The sequence below is a fragment of the Siphateles boraxobius genome, unplaced genomic scaffold, assembly GCF_051911475.1.
Source record: "Siphateles boraxobius isolate OS27281-9 unplaced genomic scaffold, OSU_SipBor_1 66, whole genome shotgun sequence".
NCBI classification, from domain to species: Eukaryota; Metazoa; Chordata; class Actinopteri; order Cypriniformes; family Leuciscidae; genus Siphateles; species Siphateles boraxobius.
Window position 1 is genome coordinate 6,795,327 of NW_027509193.1, and position 20,004 is coordinate 6,815,330.

The following is a 20,004-nucleotide window of genomic DNA, read 5'->3' on the forward strand; positions in this document are numbered from 1 at the left end:
TTATTAATGAATAGTATAGTCCTGGTTTTATGATTCAATCTAACACTGACCTATAAAAACCAATAACAATTTGATTAAAAAATAAATAATTTCCCTCCATACTATAGAAAATAAATGTGTTTGGCCAAATGTGAATGGGTTTTGTTTTTCTCCACTTCTTAATTGATTAATCTAACTATTTTATTTTAATTTAATTAAATAATTTAATTTAACGATTCATTTAACAAGAACTTATTCAACTATTTTAACTGCCAAGAAACACAACAGAAGATTTTTTTCAGCAAGGTTGCATTAAATTGATCAGAAGTGGCTGTACAGACTTCTACACTGATACAAAAAAAATCTATTTCAAATAAATTCTGATCTTTTAAACTCATTCATAAAAGAATCCTGAAAAAATGAATCACTGTTTCCACAATAATATGAAGCAGCACCACTGTCAAAATATTACAGCTTTTACTGTATTTTTTTTTACTGTATTGGTGAGGATAATAGAGACTTCTTTCAAAAACCTACCAACCCCAAACTGTTGAATGTTAGTGTACTGTAAATGAGTCTGTGTTGTTCATATGATGTTTAAAACTGATAATGCGTGTTTGTTCAAACCTGGTCTTTGAGCTGTGTCTCCCTGCAGCATTTCCACTGCTGAAACACCTCGGCCAGTTTATCCAGCCCCGCGTGGTGGAAGTGAAGGATCTTGTACTGGCTCTCTCTGCTGGCGATGACCAGCTGCCCACAGGTACAGGCCTCATCGCTGAAACAAACACACACACACACACATGAAAAACAAGCACTCTCATAAGGCTGGTCTGGATACAAGACTCCAGGAGATCAAGGGAAAAATGAACAGTGATACCAGTTCACTAAAGGACAGTATGTGCTGTTCCAGTGAGTACCTTTATGATGATTTCTCTTTTCCTTTTCTTTTCTTTTTACTGATTTTTAGCTGGTAATAATATTTGTTATATTGAATTTCCTTTTCATAAAAGGACTATTAATGCATATTTTCCATAAACCACAGAAACATTAGATTTTTATTCACACCTCAGAAATACTTTAATATCTTGAAAAAAATCCGCCTGAGGTTAAGGAATAATGATGTAGACCTTGTAGCAATAGCTAACTAAATTCCCTAAAATGAGAACAGTATTATAATACAAGGAGGTGAATTAAATTTATGAGGCGTTTCATAATACAGACAGAGCCTTATGAAAAAGATTTAATACAACAGTCGAAAATATAACAATAAAAAAAGGTAGAGACTATTAAATTCAGTGATATACATTTCAGAAAGTACAGATAAATAAGAAACATTAAAAATAAAAGTGTTACTAAAAACATTACAAAAAGTAGGGTTTTAAAATCAATTCTGGACGCTGGATCTCCTCTGACCTGAAGAAGAGACGCAGTGACCTCATGTGACCCAGGTCAACTCTGAACACCCCACACAGGTGCTCTAACGCCATGACTTTCTGCTGCTCCTCCCACCGAACTCCCTGTGTTTGACTGCTGTCGGAGGGGGCGTGGCTGTCCAGGCTGGAGGCGGAGCTTGCCGAGTGAGCCATGGGTTCATCGCACTCCCTGGAAATAATGGTATTATAATGTCTGTTAATATTAACAATTATCTATAATTATTTAAACAATTAAATTAAGTGTCCATTGCGCCGCAGAAAAAACCCAAATGCCACTAGCAACCCATTTAACTTTTGAAATGCATTCCTGAATAAAACAAAGAGAAAGAAAAAAAACGATCCATTGGGAATTAATTGGATTTTGAAAATGCATTACAGTATATGCAATAATCGAGTTCGAATTGACTGACAATTTGCTAAAACAAAACCTAAATGGCTATTTGGCTATGTTTAACATAGACATCAAACCCATAGATGTGCAGGTGGTTGGCTACCAAACTAAATCATTTCAGATGTGAAATATGGACATTTTGATGAAACACAAATGCTTTTTCCTTTGAAATAACACTGAATAGTGCACAATAAGACATATAATGTAATATGACTATTTATAATTTGATGTTGCCTTTAACATATATATATATATATATATGATTTCCATTACACGAGAGTAGATGTTAAAACTTCATGCTGATGCTGCAACCACAGTGCGGTCCCCCATAACAACCCTCTGGATTGAGCTGAGTAGGGAACATCTCTAGGGTCTTCAAGTGGGCACCTTCCGTCCTCAGTGTTTCGTCGACTAGCCCACGGGCCCTCAAGAGGGCTCGACAGTGACTCTGGCGTCAAAGAGTCACCCACCTCCATCCCCCACTCAACTCAGCCCAGCTTACTGACCTTTACCTCCCTCCTGCTGCTGAGGTTGCTCCTTCCTCATAGTTCACATGTGAACTAACCACAATCTCTCACAATCTCTCCGCAACCCAACCATACCCGTTGGACGAAGGCTGTCGAGCCCCACTGCATTCATTAAAGCAGGTTCAGTGGCAACGGTTCCGTATAGCATACTACCTGTCCAGACACCAATCCTCATTCTCGCAAAATACACAGGAACATAATATTGCAATGCAAACTATACAAATAAACCAACAGACTCTTCGAGTTTTCAAGAAATCTACGAAACCGTAGCGTGGAGGCCTGTACACAGCCAGCCAGACTCTTTCCGTCCCAACCACAGCCAGTTGCTGCTCCTCTCTGCTGCTTCAGATAAGTTCTTTACTGTGCGACGCAACTCTAGGCCACTGAATCCGACGTCTCTGAGGAACCGGGTTGTAGTGTGTGTCACAAATCCTCGACAACCCACTTCCACTGGATAAACCTGGGCTCTCCATCCTCGCTGTTCTGCTTCAGTGGCCAGATGAGCATACCGCAATTTCTTCCTCTCATATGCCTCATCTACAGCATCCTCCCATGGCACTCTATCAGTTGAACAATGCGTGCTGATCCAGACCACAAAACAATATCTGGTCGGAGGTTAGTGGTGGCAATCTCAGGTGGAAAAATAAGCCACTGATCAAGATCAGCCAGCATTTTCCAGTCCCTAGCAGCTTCCAGTTGTCCTGGACGAGAATTGGTTTTAACACCTTTTCTTGGTGGTTTTAACACCTTTTCTTCCTCTTGGGCGGAGGAATATTGTCTTCTGTGTGTAATGTTTTGCTAGAACAGGCGGCAACTTATTGGTCATGTTACGCTTATCTTCCAATGCTAAAGCCAAACATCGCAGTACTTGGTCATGGCGCCAACTAAACCGACCTTGGCTAAGAGCCACATTACATCCTGTCAAAATGTGCTTTAATGTGGCAGGTGATGAACACAAAGGACAAGAGGGATCCTCTCCTACCCAGAGGTTTAGGTTCTGCGGTGATGGGAGAACATCATATGTTGACCTAATAAGGAAACTGATCCTAATCTCTTCCATTGACCAAAGGTCTTGCCAGCCCATCTTGCGTTGTTCCACACTCTCCCGTCTCATCTACTCTCCCTGATTGGCCTGGGAAATGGCCTTTATACATCTCATCCTCTCCTCCTGCTTTCGCACCTCATTGACTACGAGCTTCCTCCTTTGAGCTGGGCCTGCCTTGTGCCATTCAGGAGGAGCTTAACTGAGCCCAAAACCCCCTCTTCCATGCTGTACCTGTCCCACGATATCACCAACTTGAAGGGCCGCCTTTGCCTCTTCCACAGATTTCTTTGCAGACCACTCACTACCAGGTTTTAACACAGGTCCTGCCTCCCTTACACATTTGTTGCGTGGCTCTACTAAGGTCATTTCCAGTCTGACCTTGGCGCACTTAAACTCCTCGGTTAAAGCAGAGACTGGCAGCTGCAATATTCCTTTACTATAAGTATATATTAAAATATTCTCTCTCTCTCTCATATATATATATATATATATATATATATATATATATATATATATATATATATATACATATACATATACAGTGGTGTGAATAAGTTGGGACTGCCATGCTGAAGTTGCCTAAGAACTGATAAAGTTCCCTTGGGCTTTTTGGAATTAGACCCACATCATTACATTCCCTTCACCATACCTAGAGATTTGCATGGTTTTATTTCAGTTAGCCTAATAGCTGGTTTGATTTGCATTGAAAGATGATCTTATGGAAAGTGCCCAATGCCAATCTCTAGGTATGGTGAAGGGTGTGTGATGATGTGGGGATATTTTAATTCCAAAGGCCAAGAGAACTTTATCAGGATGCATATTATCCTGGATCCATGAAATAACTGGCCTTTAAAAGTAAAAATCTGCCTGACTCTATGGGAATTTAACATAGGGGTGTCCTGACTTATGCGCCCTGTATTTTAAGGAAGAACATTTATTTATTTATGATACATTATTCATACACTAAGAAAATTGGTGTCCTTAAAGGTTGGATTTTTCCTAATTTTTCTACTTAAGGCATTAAGATAAATTTCCAAAAGATGATTTTTTATTCCTCTTTTTAGGCAACTTAAGCATATGTGTCCGAACTTATTCACATCACTGTATATATATATACATACTACTATATATTCTATGAATAAAATACATGTAAAACGACTTCTTAATCAGCTATTTTCCCTTGATTAACTTTTTCTATCAAGATAATTAAGCGTTAACTATCTAAAACCTTTTCGATGAGCTCCACATGACAGCTTAATTCAGCTGCTCTCTCTATAGTAAATCTGCGAACCAATTCATCCATTCTGCCGTTGAGTTTTCAGTGTGAAATTCAACGACAGCTGTAGGTATGGAATCGCGCGCTTGTGTGCGTATGCGTGTGTGTGTGTGCACGCGTGTATGTGTGTGTGTGTGTGGACACTGGAAGTGAAGAGGAATGAGAGGAATGCTGGGAGGTTATTGTGCTGGCAGGACCCAAGCAGAGACACAAATCAAGCAGCCTGGCAGCCAATTTCCCCTGACAGCACTCTTCTCTCTCTCGCTGTGCGAGTCTCTCTGTAACTGTCTCTCGACCTCTTGCTGTAGCCAGAGCTGTAACCCGAACCGTGGGACCTCTGCATCTCTCTCACGCTCGTCTTTTTCTCTAACAGAGCACGTCTAACAGTCCAAACGCACCTCCAGACACGTCCCCTGTCACTGATCCACTCTGGGAGCCGAAGGTTTATGGGTCATGTGGTATTTGAGAGGTCTTTCAGAGTCCACACTACAGCAGGATCACACACACGAGGCCATATGGCGGGCTGAGGCCGTGACAGAGAGCACACGGTGCAAAGTTACATCTCATGTTCTTTACAGACCCTTGTTTTCTACTCTGTGAGCCTCTGTGGCTTTACAAACAGGAGAACATAAGGTGGATAAACTGAACTAACCAACTAGATGATAGAAGTGAGTTGGTTAATTGGTTAGTTATTTGGAAAGATGAATGGACAGCCACATAGATAGATGTTAGTAAGGAACAGGAGAAAGAGGACAAAATAAGGTGACTAAACTGAACTAACCAAATACATGGACAGGTAAAAGTTAAGTGGTTGGTCGAGTTAGTTAAGAGGATAGATGAATGTATACTAGAGCTGCACAATTAACCGTAAAAAAAATGCGTTTTCGATTCAAACACCCATGTGATCTTATTCCTAAATACCTTTGACAAAATCATACATTCGATTATCGATTACATCGTTAAACCCGTAGGTGGCGGCAAGAGACTGTTAAAAATGTATTTGTCATTGAATCAGTCATTCGAGATTCGCTCAAAAACGGTGATTGATCCAGTAATGAAATGAATCAAACAATTTGAAATAGAATGCAGCAATTAATTGTTTTGTCATTTTATTTAGGGCTAGTTGTCTTAAAATCGAGGGACAATCATGATCTCCATTTGAAAAAAAAAAAATTTTGATTTTCAAATTATCCAGAATCATGCAGCTCTAATGTATACCATATAAATATTAGTAGGCAACAGGAGGAACAGGGAAGCAAATAGGGTAATTAAACTAAACTAACCAACTAGATGGACAGAAGCAAGTTGGTTGAATGGTTAGATATAGTTGGATAGATAGATAACCACATCAATAGTAATTAAGATCAGGAGAAACATATAAGAAAATAAGGTAACTAAACTGAGCTTACTAACTATGGAAAGATAGAAGTGAGTTGACTGGTTAGTTAGTTGGATAGATTGATGATATGCCCATAAACGTTGGTTTGGGAGAGAGAAATCCATGAGAAAATAAGGTAACCAAACTAAACCAAACTAACCAACTATATACAAGTTAGTTGGTTGATTGATTAGTTGGATGGATAGCCACATTAATGTTAGTAAGTAAAGGGAAAAAACAGGAGAAAAAAAGGTTACTAAACCAAACTAACTACATATACATTAGCTTTTTGATTGGTTAGATGGATATCCATATAGGAAAAGGAGAGACATGAGAAAATAAGGTAACTGAACTGAAACTAACCTACTTAATTCATATAAGTTAGTTGGTTGATTATTTAGTTAGTTGGATAGAAGGATGGATTGTTAGGAATATTATGAAAATGATAAATTGAGGTAAGATAGAGATCCAACTAACTATCCATCCATCTTTGTAATTACTGGTAACTGTAAATCTGTACCAGTGCAGAACTGAACTCCCACTGGGACAGACACTACCCCTCAGGGGCTGTTTATTACATCATACTGAAACAAATTCCCCCAGAGCCAGAGCGGTCCAACACCGTTAACACATTACAATTACATCATCCTCAGCAAAACATCACCTCAAAGTCTGCAACTGAGCACAGGATCTAGAGTTTTTATACCTCTGCCATCCACACAGAATGATTTCACTTCCAGCTTTTCTGCCTCTCAAAACCGGGGTTTTCTTGCTCTAACTAAATGAAAAAGTTTGATGTATTAAGTAGACACAGAAATATTGTAAACAAAAATATAAATAAAGCAGGTCATTTAGAAATTACCATAGTATTGACAGACCCATGAGTACATTTGCATTACATTTACCACCCGTGTTTAAAATGAAAATCAGCATTCAGCAACTCAGTGTGGATTCTGACTACACATAAAAAGAGGCTAGCCAATCATAACAGAGGTCATTTACATATTGAAAAACAGCCTGTGTTATCTTAAAATCAGAGACATGGTGGAAAATGGTCAAACCGTTACAAAGTATACACTACAAACGCTACAAATATGGAACAGATCTCAAAGATTCATTCATGATTTCTTTATTCCTTAACCATGACAAGGGAGAAAAAGAAAAACAACAGAGAAGGAGGGAAACAAAACATCTAGTGTGAAACTCGCAAGGAAGAGGAGGAAGAACACAATACAGGCAGATTAAAAGAGAAGCCAGAAACAGGCAAAGATAAACATTAAGGATTCAAAGAGGAAGTGAAAGGCAGAAAATGAATGGCAAAAACCAGGCCAAAGAGAACGTTCTCCACCCAAAGGAATGAAGCTGTTCATTACAGTCTCAAGTCAAACACAAATCACTGATATTTATGGACCGATGGGCAGCTCATGTCCCGGCCTCACCCCCGCAGCTGAGGCCAAATAACAAAGGGAGGAAAACATGGTGAGAGAGGGAATGTTAGATGAAGCAGCAGGGGGAGGGAATCTGTGGACGATCACAGACTGAGATCTCTCCCTGCCAACCTGCACTTCTGAAATGCTCTCTCTCATGCATATCGCCCTGTAATGTCTCCTCCATGTGGTCACAGTGGAGCAATACAAGTATAAAATTCAGAGTGTATTATATACAGAGAATAACATTTAAATATAACATTTTTAAAAAGTGCAAAGAAAGAAGTATCGTATTATTTACGGTGAAAATCAGTAAGCAGGATTTCCCTGCAAATTTGATTATATTTTATTGAAATAGCTATGTTTATTTTTCTTTTTTATATTATTTTATGATATATATAAACACATAACAAAATACTGTAAAACATAAAGACAGCTATTTAACTAAAATATAATCAAATGTATATGTATGTATGTATGTATGTATGTATGTATATATATATATATATAATTAAAAATATATATATTATTTACCTCTGGGTTAGCAAATATAAATATTCTATGTCTTAAAACATACTTCTTGCTGCATAATGTGTCATTCGACATACTTTTTAAAAAATGGCATGCCGTATACACTAATCAGTAATCATGCAGGTATTCCATTACAAAAACTCTGTTAAAAACTGTTGACAACAAAAGCGTTATATCATTAAATCTGTGGTAACACTTATGGGAGACGGACTGTGATCACAGGATGCTGTAGAGGTTCAGAGCAGAAACACATGATGCTGTACTGAAAAACGTAATAAGTCATGCAGAGCTGATCTATGAAATATTAATAAGCTCTGAGCAGCTCCTCTTACTACACAGACCTGCAGCAGCATGACAGACGCATGCTAACATCTAACATCCACTGAACACACATGGTGCAATTCAACGCCTCACACGCAACTTTAATTCAAAATGTTACATATGGTCTTGTAAGATGATAAAAAGATATTATAATTTAAGATCACAAATAAATAATCGTAATAATAAATAAATAAGTTATCAGGCACCAGGACATAAATTCAAATGGCAGTTTCTGCCAAATTAAAATGATTATATATACAGTTCTTGGTCAGAATTATTTGCCCCCTTGGTAAATACGGTCAAAGATGGCTGTAAAAAATAAACCTGCATTGTTTATCCTTTTGGATATTTTATTTTTTTGAAAAATGCAAAAATGTAACCTTTTATTGAAGTAAAATAATTGAAAGTGGGGGGAAAATCACATTATGGAATAAATGTTTTTCTCAAAAACACATTGGGAACAATTATTTGCCCCGTTTTATTAAATACTTTTTGGAAACTCCTTTTTCCAAGATAAGAACTCTGAGTCTTCTCCTATAATGCCTGATGAGTTTGGAGAACAACTGACAAGAGATCAGAGACCATGTTGGTATTTGATTGAATCCATGATGCCATGTATCTGAACAAGATTTCCAGGACCTCTGGCAGAAAATTAGGCCCACAGCATTAAAGATACAGGGTACGTTTTTATCCTTTTGTGTAACAAACCCATATTAAGTGTTTGCTGCCAAAAAGCTAATTTGTTTGTTTCATATGACCATAGAACGTTTGAAAAATAACTGACATTACTGGATCGATCAAATACCAACAGATAAAAAAATCCAAACCTGACAGGCTGTGCTAGAAATCTTATGACGGGCCATGTTTGGATCTTCCAACAGGACAGTGATCCAAAAACAAACATCAGAATCAAAACAAAAATGTGTCACTGAGCACAAAACCAAGCATCTGCAATGGCCATCGCAGTCCCTGACCTGAACCCTATAGAAGATGAGTGGGCTGAACTGAAGAGAAGAAGCGCCAACATGGATCTGGGAATCTGTAGGATCTGGAGAGATTCTGTATGGAGGAATGGTCTCTGATCTCTTGTCAGGTGTTCTCCAAACTCATCAGGCATTATAGGAGAAAACTCAGAACTGTTATCTTGGAAAAAGGAGGTTGCAAAAAAGTAATTAATAAAAGGGGGCAAATAATTGCTCACAATGCGTTTTGGAGAAAAACATTTATTTCATAATGTGATTTTCCCCCCACTTTCAATTATTTTACTTCAAGGAAAGGTTACATTTTTGCAAATTTTTTAATAAAATATCAAAAGGATAAACAATGCAGACTTATTTTTTTACAGCCATCTTTGATCATATTTACCAAGGGGGCAAATAATTCTGACCAGCCCTGTGTATATATATGTACTGTAAAATCACAATATACACAACTGTTCAAATGTCAGGGGTCAGTAAGATGTTTTGTTTTAATTCATATTTTTATTCTGCGTTGTTGATGCATAAAACTGATCAGTTGTACCAGTAAATAGATTTATTATTTCATAGAAATGCTGTTATCTATTATCAAAGAATACTCTTTTTTTTTAATCACAGTTTCCACAAAAATATGAAGCAGCACAACTTTCAACACTGACGATAATCAGAAATGTTTCTTGAGCATCAAATCAACATATTAGAATGATTTTTGATGGATCATGTGATAGTGAACCAGTAAAGACAAAAGGGTGAAAACTTAAAATGGTAAGCAGATACTAAACCTAAAATATACATTTTAAGTCTTAAAGCTAATTAAAACAATCCATGGACACATTCAACTAGCCTCACATCTTTCTTGCTCGTCAAATTCAATTATGAATGACATGAATGACGTAAATGATTCATCCTACTCTACATTTTCAATTCAGAATAGCGAAATTTGAGTAGTTTGCATGTTGGCCGTTCAACATGTATATCATAAGACAGTTAGCAAATATTAAATGCTTAGCTACTTACATCTTACCTCACACTCTTTCGCGTTTAAAAACTAAAGTGACGTGCTGGAATTCATGTACTGTATCTGTAACAGTAAGTCCTGCCTTCTTTGATTTAATTGGCCGCCTCAATCATTTTGACACTGACGAGCGCTGTTAAACCGCTAAAGCAAACCAGCCTAAAAATGTTACTTTTAAAACGTTTTTCCATCCTAACATCAACAAAGAACATCATCAAGAGTATCAAATCAAATGACCATATCTATGATGTTTACAGCCTTGAAATGACCCTGTGTTGCACAAATGCAAACCCTTTATCATCAGTTCTGTCTATTTCTGCATGTATATGTTTTCTCACCTGCTCTCATTATCCAGGAACACAGAGCTGCTGCTCTCGCCCAGAGCCTCGCTGACCGGAGACAGGCAGAAGGGCGAGGAGAAGGTGTCCGAGTCCGAGCCGAGGGTGCTGTCGCGGCTCACCTCGTCCGCAGAGAGCTCGCAGGAGCCTTCATCGCCCTCTTCCAAAAGCTGCTGGTTCTGCAAAGCCGACTCTTCATCCTCCTCTTCCTCAGGGGCGGGCGGCGGGCGAGAGTGGCTCCGGTGGGCTCGGCGTCGGGGGTTGCGACGGACGGGTGAGCTTTCGGGCGTGATGTAACGGAGCGCCTCCTCGTCCTGCCGCTGGATGCGAGAGTTGGGCACCCAGGTGAGGATGAGGGTGGAGCCGAGGGTCTCGTCTTTCTCCAGGTGCACACACAGGTAACCTGAAAGAGGACACAGTCAGAAGAGGAAGAAAAACTGGCTGACTTCATGCAATTTGCCAGGTCACGTAATGCCTCTGGGATTATTAGAGGCATCAGATCTCTGAAAGAGTTTTATTTGAGGCACTTATTAACTAGACATCCACAAGCAGAACAACACTGTATCACTTTTACTTCTTATTTTACAGATTCATATTAAAAAAATATTTATATTAAAAATATTAATACAATTGCAAAAAAAAAAAGACTGTGAATCTACAGGTCTAGTGCAAAATAACAAGAGAAATCTGTAACTGTGAAAAAACATAATATTTATAATCTCTTTTTACACAAAAAGATATCAAAAATACATTGACGCATGTATCATTTCACAAATATTTTTATTTAAAAGATTAAATTCTATCTAAATTAATACTGTAAACACAGACACAATAAGTGACAATTAACAGTGAAAAGCAAAATTGGTTCTGTAATTTTACACTCCTGTTTATTTACTCCTGTAAATAAATGAATAGCCTGCTTTTACTCAGCAAGGACACATTAAATTTATCAAAAGTGACAGAAAAATATTTATGGTGTTACAAAAGATTTCTGTTGCAAATCAACACTGCTCTTTTGAACTTTCTATTCATCAAAGAATCCTGAAAAAAAGAGTATTATGGTTTCCACAATGAATATTAAGCAGGAAAACTGTTTTCAACATTGATAATAATCAGCAATGTTTCTTGAGCACCAAATCAGCAAATTATTATGATTTCTGAAGGATCATGTGACACTGAAGACTGGAGTAATGATGCTGAAAATTCGTTTTTGACCACAGGAACAAATTACATTTTAAAATATATTAAAATAGAAAACACTTATTTTAAATGGTAATAATATTTCACAATGTTAAAGTTTTTACAGTAATTCTGATCAAATAAATGCAGCCTTGGTGAGCCTGAGAGACTTCGTTCGAAGACATTTTTAAAAATCATACCCCAAACTTTTAAACAGTTCTGTATCTAAACAGGGCTCAACAATATCTGCAAAAAGCCGATGTTTTACAGCTGCAATGTAACTCATTATAAATGAATTAATAAAGACACTTTTGCTGAAGCTTATGGCATATAATGGCAAAACATTACTGATCATATGACCATAATTTATAAACAGGTGTACTGTAGATTATGGGTGTGTTTGTGTGTGTGTGTGTGTGTGTGTGTGTGTGTGTGTGTGTGTGTGTGTGTGTGTGTGTGTGTGTGTGTGTGATACCTGGGTGATGTTCAGGCAGTCCAGGCAGGGGCTCGGCTGGGTGCACACACACATTGTTCTTGGAGAAGATGATCTCTCCATCCAGCACAGGCCGTGATCCCCCCGTGCCCACGTTAAACGTCAAAAGGTCCGAGGCTTTGGATGATGCACGTCGCAGGAGTCGACCGAATGACATCTCCTCCAGTGAGTGCTCACTGCTCCCATCCTCTGACAGAGCAACAAAAAGAGAACCGCGTAATCAGACTTTTTCACTTGCTGAACAATAAAAACAATAAAATGCGAGTGATTTAGAAACCAGAATATCATAAAGACTTGGGGGTGGTAACTTTTGAACACCATAGAAGAGTTTATAAAATGTATACGGGGCATCCAAAATCACATACTATACAATTATGTATTACATTTGATTTTGAATTGGAATTTACTGCAAGACCATTAAAAAAGTACATTCTATATAGTATCAATACGGGTGAATGAAATTCGTACGTACAACATCCACCATGTTGTTAGTGTCATGTGATCTACCAGCTTCAGTTGCGTCACTCCACTGTCATTCATAAATCCTCTCCTGTGGCCTCATGGGATAATAAAGTGTCCATCGTATGCACACTTCAGAATCTCACCGGAAGTAGTAGGTCATCCGGGGACTTTTTGCCTACTCTTTTATGAGTACTGTGAATTCAGGAATTGTTGAAAAATGTAATACTACTCCTTTAGCATACAGTTTTTCACATACTATATAGTAGGGAAGCATTTAATTTCGGATTTAGCGATAGCAATGTGCTAAACACTCAGAACAACCACGTAGCAAGACTTTGGCAACCACCAAGAACGCTCTAGCACTGCAGAGCACTGCACAATTTTTGAATAATCTAGGTAGGTATTGAAAAATTTGAGACCATAAGATACTAATGATCAAACAGATGCATAAACTGAAATGATGATCTTATCATAACAATATATGAATAATGTCACCTTCTTGCATGGTAACTTGTGACTAAGTCACACATAGACACACCTTAAAACAAACAGACACACAAACGTGCCAACTCACTGGAGGAACCCAAAGCTACAGCCGTGCTTGTTATCTGTTCAACAGACGGAAGCATAAGTTACCAAATGTTATAAGAAAAAACAACCTTTATAAAACACTTGAGCCAGACACTGCCAGAGTCTTAATAATGTTCAAAATACAACAAGTTACTTAAGAAAATGGCAACTTCACTATGGCAAAATGCTATTCCTCACCTAACCTTTAGACAATACTGCCAATTCTTGCATAACTAGCTATACATTTTTATGATCATGTTAACTGAGACTGAGAGACTATATTGAATAATTTGAGCTACCACTACTGCACATTTAAAAAAACAAAAAAACAAATCCAGTTCAGCATGTTAACTCGAGATCCTGCTTCTGTTTGTGCTACAGACATGCATGGTTCCTCAAATACTTTTCGAAGCGATCCGAACTACTTGGGTCAGTAAGCAACAACCCGGAAAAATCTAGCTTCCCATGGCAGTGCACGAAAAAATAGAACATCTTAGCACCCACTATGTCAAAATACTAAAAAAAATGTATTTGTCATGCCGCAGGACTGTTTAAGTGCACCGCAAAAACACTAAAAGGTGATTAAAAATGTGATTCAAACTTTCAAAGCTTCTAAAACATACATGAGATACATTCATATTTTTAACAAAAAAAAAAAAAAACACTGAAAAAAATGGATGTGTCAACTGCTCAAAAAACAAATTACGCAACATTGAGAGTTATCCATCACTCGTGACTTTCTCAATCTTCCTCTTCTGTCTTGTGATCTCATTTTTTCCTGTCTTTATTAACCCAGCTCTTCCTCTACCGGAAAGGCAATGCTCGTTTGTGCTGATTAGAGGTCAACATCCTGCCACAAAACCAAAGTTTATGAAAATCTAAAATCTCATCTAGCTACAATAGTTTCTAATGGTGAGAAACTTTGCAAATTATTATGAACCATAAAATAGGCTGAAGAGACTCATTAAGCAACCAGTGCAAACTCCAGAGAACACTTCCTGAGAGAAACTCAAACCTTGATAAAGCAAATTAACAAATTCGCCAACACACTTGGCCGAACAAACCTTGGTGCGCACCAAACAAGTGTGCCTTTGGACAAGTCTCTTTGGTCCATGTCATTGCGTTCATATTTCAGTCAAATCACACCAGAGTTCGTTTGGAAGTCACATTTCAACTGAACATTGGTGCGGGTCAACTGAAATATGAATGCAACCAAAGAATACCCACACTTGAGAGCGCATATACGCAAAAGGAAGTAAGTGTGCAAGACTGTCCCAGGTCTTAAAAACGCCAAGGCTCAGTGCCCTCAATTCACACCATCTCGAATACCACCTTGGAGCGCATCCCATCATGCATCATGTTCAGGATCTCACATGCCTTGAAATGGCAAGATGTTGAGGAAAACATTCAACTGCAATTTAAATTAATTCAATATTACATATAATTTGATATTAAAACATAAAGCTTTGCACATTTTATTGGTGCAAAGAATAATATTTTGTACAACTTTTGCAACTGCTTTTTTATAAACTATTTTGAAGCACCACAATCACTAAATTGTGTCCTTTGTTACATAGGGACTTACTGACCAGGCATTCAGTTTGAGGCAAAGTATTGAAAATCAAAATAAACACATAAACGCTTGCATTTTTACAACACTATAAGTGTGTCCCATCTAGGGATGCACGATACATGTTCATTTTTATCGTTATCGGCTCAATAACAAAATTTGGCTGATATATTAAAGGTGCAACGTGTAATATTTCTGAGGATCCATTGACAGAATTGCAATTTTTAGATCCATAACTATGTTTTCAGTGGTGTATAAAGACCTTGCATAATGAACCGTTATATTTTTTATTACCTTAGAATGAGACATTTATATCTCCATAACCGCGGGCACCCCCTTCTATGGAGGTCGACATATTGTCTCGTCATGTTTCCACCGTAGCCGACAGCGAACACACATTGCTACTGAGTGCGTTTCGTCACTACCTTGAAAAATAAGTTTTCAGTGGTGTATAAAGACCTTATTTAATGAACCGTTATATTTGTATTACCTTAGATTAGAATGAGCCATTTCTATCTACATACACTGCGGATCCCCTTACATTGAAATGCGCCGACATGTTTCTACAGTAGCCCTAAACGGACAAACGCGTTTCGTTACTATGTTGCTCTTCGTGGAAGGAAGCAAGCTTAGTTCAGCGAATAAAACACTGACACAATGATGAACAAGTAACAATAATATTCGCAATACATAGTTTTACGGAATAATTAAGTAAACATAATTTCTTAATTCATCCTTGTAAAGAAACCTCATTGCTGAACTGGCTACTCTCTGCTGTCTCAGACGATGACGTATTTTCCTGTCGGCCACCGTAACTTTTGTTGGTTGCAATTCGTAACCTCACCACTAAATGGCGCTTAAAATCACACACTGCACCTTTAAAGCAGATAAATAATGAATTATTTCCTTCAGCTGAGACACTTCAGAAGCGCACTGTTCACCATGATAGTTTTGAATTGCTTAAAATATGATTGAAATCACTTCAAAAAGGAAAATAAAGGCTACAATAGATTATAATGAGAACATTATAATTGTGTGCTTGGGACATGGCTTTTAATAGTGAGACTTTGTAATCGGGCTCTCAAAAGTTATAGACAAATTTGGATTTGGATTTATCGACCAATATATCGATTATCGGCTTTCAAATATAAAGAATTATCGATATCAGTATCTGCCAAAATGTTCATTGTCCCATCAGATAATCAAAAGTTTTACACACACTTGCGGTCTTCGTGGTCACTTGAACACAGGCCAAATATGTCATGGAAAGTATGGAAATATGTCATGACAAATGGACAAGTGCAAAGACCGCAAGTGTGGGTATTTGGACAGCACCATAGACACCTAAACAAACCAAAAACTGGACTGTGATGTCACAAGATGCGACCGGACAGACTGCTCAAGAACACCTGGTTCTTCTTATCATAGTATCTACGTTGCCCATTACATTTTGGTACAGACATCAAAACTGCCATTTCCTTGCAGCAGATCTTCGTTTGTGTGCAACAGAGAAATTCCTGATACGGTTTTAACTCCTTTACACATTTCATAAGCTTTTTGTGAGTTCTAATGTACATGTACATGCATTCAACAAGCACATTTAACCCAGGACACAGCATTATTTTGGATGTTTGGTAAGCTCCATCTCAAATATATGTCATTAAATCTGTCCAATAAGGTTGTGACCTGATTCTTATTGTGATCAGATTCTTATTTCTTTTGTTTTGTATCTTTAGGTTTGGTGTTAAAAATTACAGTGTGCATGCTAAGCGAACCAGGACTAAATGTATCATTTTATACATAAGCGCACCAAGAGAACCGAACTAGTGTGAACACACCATAAGGAATTTCTGGGAAATTAAGGATAAGAAAGTTTGTCCAGAAAACTTAAGACTTGAGTTCAATTATCCTGTATTTTTACAGGGACTATTCAGGTGGATTCATGGCCGCATATCATATGGCTGTAATTACAGTGCAAACACGACTCCAGTGAATAGGCATGCCACATCATGGCACTAGACTACCAGACATGCAGGTCAAATCAGGAGAAAGGGATTGTGTACTAGTATTATGAGTGTACTACGAAGAGGGTGCCACTATTGTCACTATTTTTCGCATGCGTTGTATCTCCTCGGAGCTGTCAGCACTGCTGCAATCTCAAGCTCCATACAACAGAACAACAACAGCTTTACCAGGAATGCACTTCAAAATCTACACAGAAGTTCATTTGGTGTCTTGCTTTCAAATAAGGTCAAATCAAATGAAATGCAAAATTATATTCCTAAAGAAATCATAGCTCACCCAAAAACTAAAATTCCCTCACATTATTCCACAAACTAAAATCTGACAAATGACCATTGTAATGATTCAATGATTGCACTAGGCAAGATATGACATAACACTTATTGAGTACAAGCTATTTTTAATAAATCAGCCGATGCATATCAGATATTATAGAAACTTTTTCTGCTTACAATTTTTTTTTCTTCTCATAATTCTGACTTTTTTCTCGGAATTGTTTCCGCCACAGAAAAAATAAAATAATGATAACTTGGTAATTGCAACTTTTAGGTTATCTCACCATTTTGACTTGTTTTCTCACAATTTGGACTTTTGGTCTCAGTTAACATCTCGCTATTGCGAGTTAACACCTAGCAATTCTATATTCGGTTTATATATAAGCAGTTTATATCTCAACTGCAAGTTCTAAACTTGTAATTGCCAGTTTACATCCCGCAATTCTGACTTTTTTTAGTTTACATTTTGTAATTCAGATTTTTGTTTTGTTTTCGCCACAGAAAATAAAAAATAAAAAAGGTAATTGAGTCTTTTTATCTCACAATTCTGACTTTTTTCTCACAATTGTGTGTATATTTCTTGCAACTGGAAGTTATAGCTAAACTCGTAATTGCCAGTTTACATCTCGCAATTCAGATTTTTTTGTTTTCGCCATGGAATAAAAAATTTAAATGGCAAACAAAATGGTAATTGCGACTTCAATTCACAATTCTGGCTTGTTTTTTCCGCAATCGTGAGCTTATATCTCACAATTTGGACTTTTTGTCTCAGTTAACATATCGCAATTGCAAGTTAACTCCTTGCAAGTTTGAGTTTATATTTCACAATTCTGAGGAAAAAAAACTCAAAATCTTGAGAAACTAATTCTGAATTGTAAGATAAAAAGTTGGAATAACTTTTGTTGTTGTTATTCCGTGGTGGAAACAAGCTTCCATGGAAATGGCAGCACATTTGGTTGCATTTTATTTCATAATTTCACAAAATGATAATATCAGATGGGTGTTACTTTTACTGGTTCCATCACTGACCAAGCAGCATAACGGTATGTTAACTAAATGGAGATAAAAGGACAAAACACATATTTAAAAAAAAAAAATTTCTAGAATTGAAGGTGCCAAAAAACTGTCAAACTAACCCATTGCTTGTAATTTGACTGTCATGCACAAGTGCAATGAGGTGTATTAGTTTTTTAGTGAAAAACAGAAAGAATTTGTCTGTTCCTGTTCACAAGGCTATTTTTATTGTGCATTTTAGTCCTTTTTTTTTTTTTTTTTAGCTTGACAGCCCCTGATCCTATATGCTTTTGCTACATGAAGTAGAGCAGAACATTCTTGGAAACATCTCCTTTTTGGGACTCACTTTATATTAAGTGTCTTTGACTACTATGCAACATTTAAATTTATAATTTGATACAATGCACTTACTGTGCAGATTCATGTACATTTTAAATACATTTACATTATACCTACATGTAATTACAGCTGTAATTATTTTATGTAAACACATCTGCTATCACAATGTTGACCCTTACCACCAAACTAATCTTACCTGTATCCAATCTCAATAGCAGCAGGTGTTTTGCAATACAACACAAGTACTTTGTATTTAACAATTATTTCTTTTTGTTTATGCGAATACATAATCGTTAAAAGCAACTAATATAAAGTTGTACCTCTTTTCGTGCTCTACAGACTAAAATAAAACTATATGGGTTTGGAATAACATGTAGGTGAGTGAATGACAGAATGTAATTTCCTTAAGAAGTGCCTTTAAATGTCATAATATAATTTATCGGGGCAAATGCATATTAATCCCAATTTTAATTTCAAAGTACAAAGTTACAAGTCTTCAGCAAAAAATAAAATAAGCAGTACAGTAGATAAATAATACTTCGAGATAGCCTATCAAACAAAACTACATCAGACACATAATAAGAACAGACATGTGTTCACATTAATCGTGTTCAGGCCTGTATCAGCAGGTTGATTGACCAGTATCAATATTGTATTTTAATGGACAAGCCCTTTCGTCCCACTCAGGATCACATATCGCATTTGAGGGCTCCTTTCAGATGGAAGTCGCGATGGGGTCCCGTTATATCTGCTATAATAGACACATGCACTGCTGTACCCCATATGGGACGCTAACTAAACTACTTCCAATAATGACAGCCGTAAGGTTTAATTTGTAATCGAAAATCATACACTCTGCAGTCTTACCTTCAGTACCAGAAACGATTACAACCGTCGCTACACGTCCATATCAGAAGTGGCGCGTCCGGCTCATGCATTAAAGATCCAGGCTACACTGAATGACGCGTATGTTTATTGGTGACAGTCTTCACTCCGCACGCCGCCGTTGACGACAGACTGAAGCCCCGCCCACTGACATTCCGTTGCTTCCGGAACGACACTGCGCTTCCTCTGAACGCAACGCTCGCAGCAGGACACTGGTCCTGTAGTTATAATCAGCACAGAAAACACAACTAAACACGTTTCTTTGGTTAAAGTGCTATGATTAGCATTTATTAAAGTGTAAAAAAATAACCGCATATGGATCATTTAAAAGATTATGTTCCAGAAAGAACTTATACACTGACAAATTGTAAGAATAGAAAACAATTAATTGCAGTGTCAAATCCCTCAGCCTAATTTTAATTTTATAATATCATATATTATTTTATAATATAATTACATTTAACCTAAGCTTAAATTTTAAATATTTTATTCAATAACCATATGCATATGTATTTAGCTATTTGTATAATTTTAACAACATTTATAATAATAATAAA

General features: G+C 37.2%; 1 protein-coding gene across 1 annotated transcript in view; it reads right to left on the reverse strand.

The window, feature by feature from the left end:
• Nucleotides 1-19,596, reverse strand: part of tbc1d16 (TBC1 domain family, member 16) — a 37,881-nt gene extending 18,285 nt beyond the window's left edge. The window contains exons 1-5 of the mRNA XM_077211893.1: nt 19,430-19,596; nt 12,293-12,499; nt 10,639-11,041; nt 1,393-1,581; nt 607-754 (exon numbers count right to left, since the gene is read on the reverse strand). Of these exons, the coding sequence (XP_077068008.1) occupies nt 607-754; nt 1,393-1,581; nt 10,639-11,041; nt 12,293-12,467 (915 nt within the window). The 5' untranslated portion in view covers nt 12,468-12,499; nt 19,430-19,596. The remainder of the gene's footprint in view (nt 1-606; nt 755-1,392; nt 1,582-10,638; nt 11,042-12,292; nt 12,500-19,429) is intronic.
• Nucleotides 19,597-20,004: the final 408 nt, after the last annotated feature.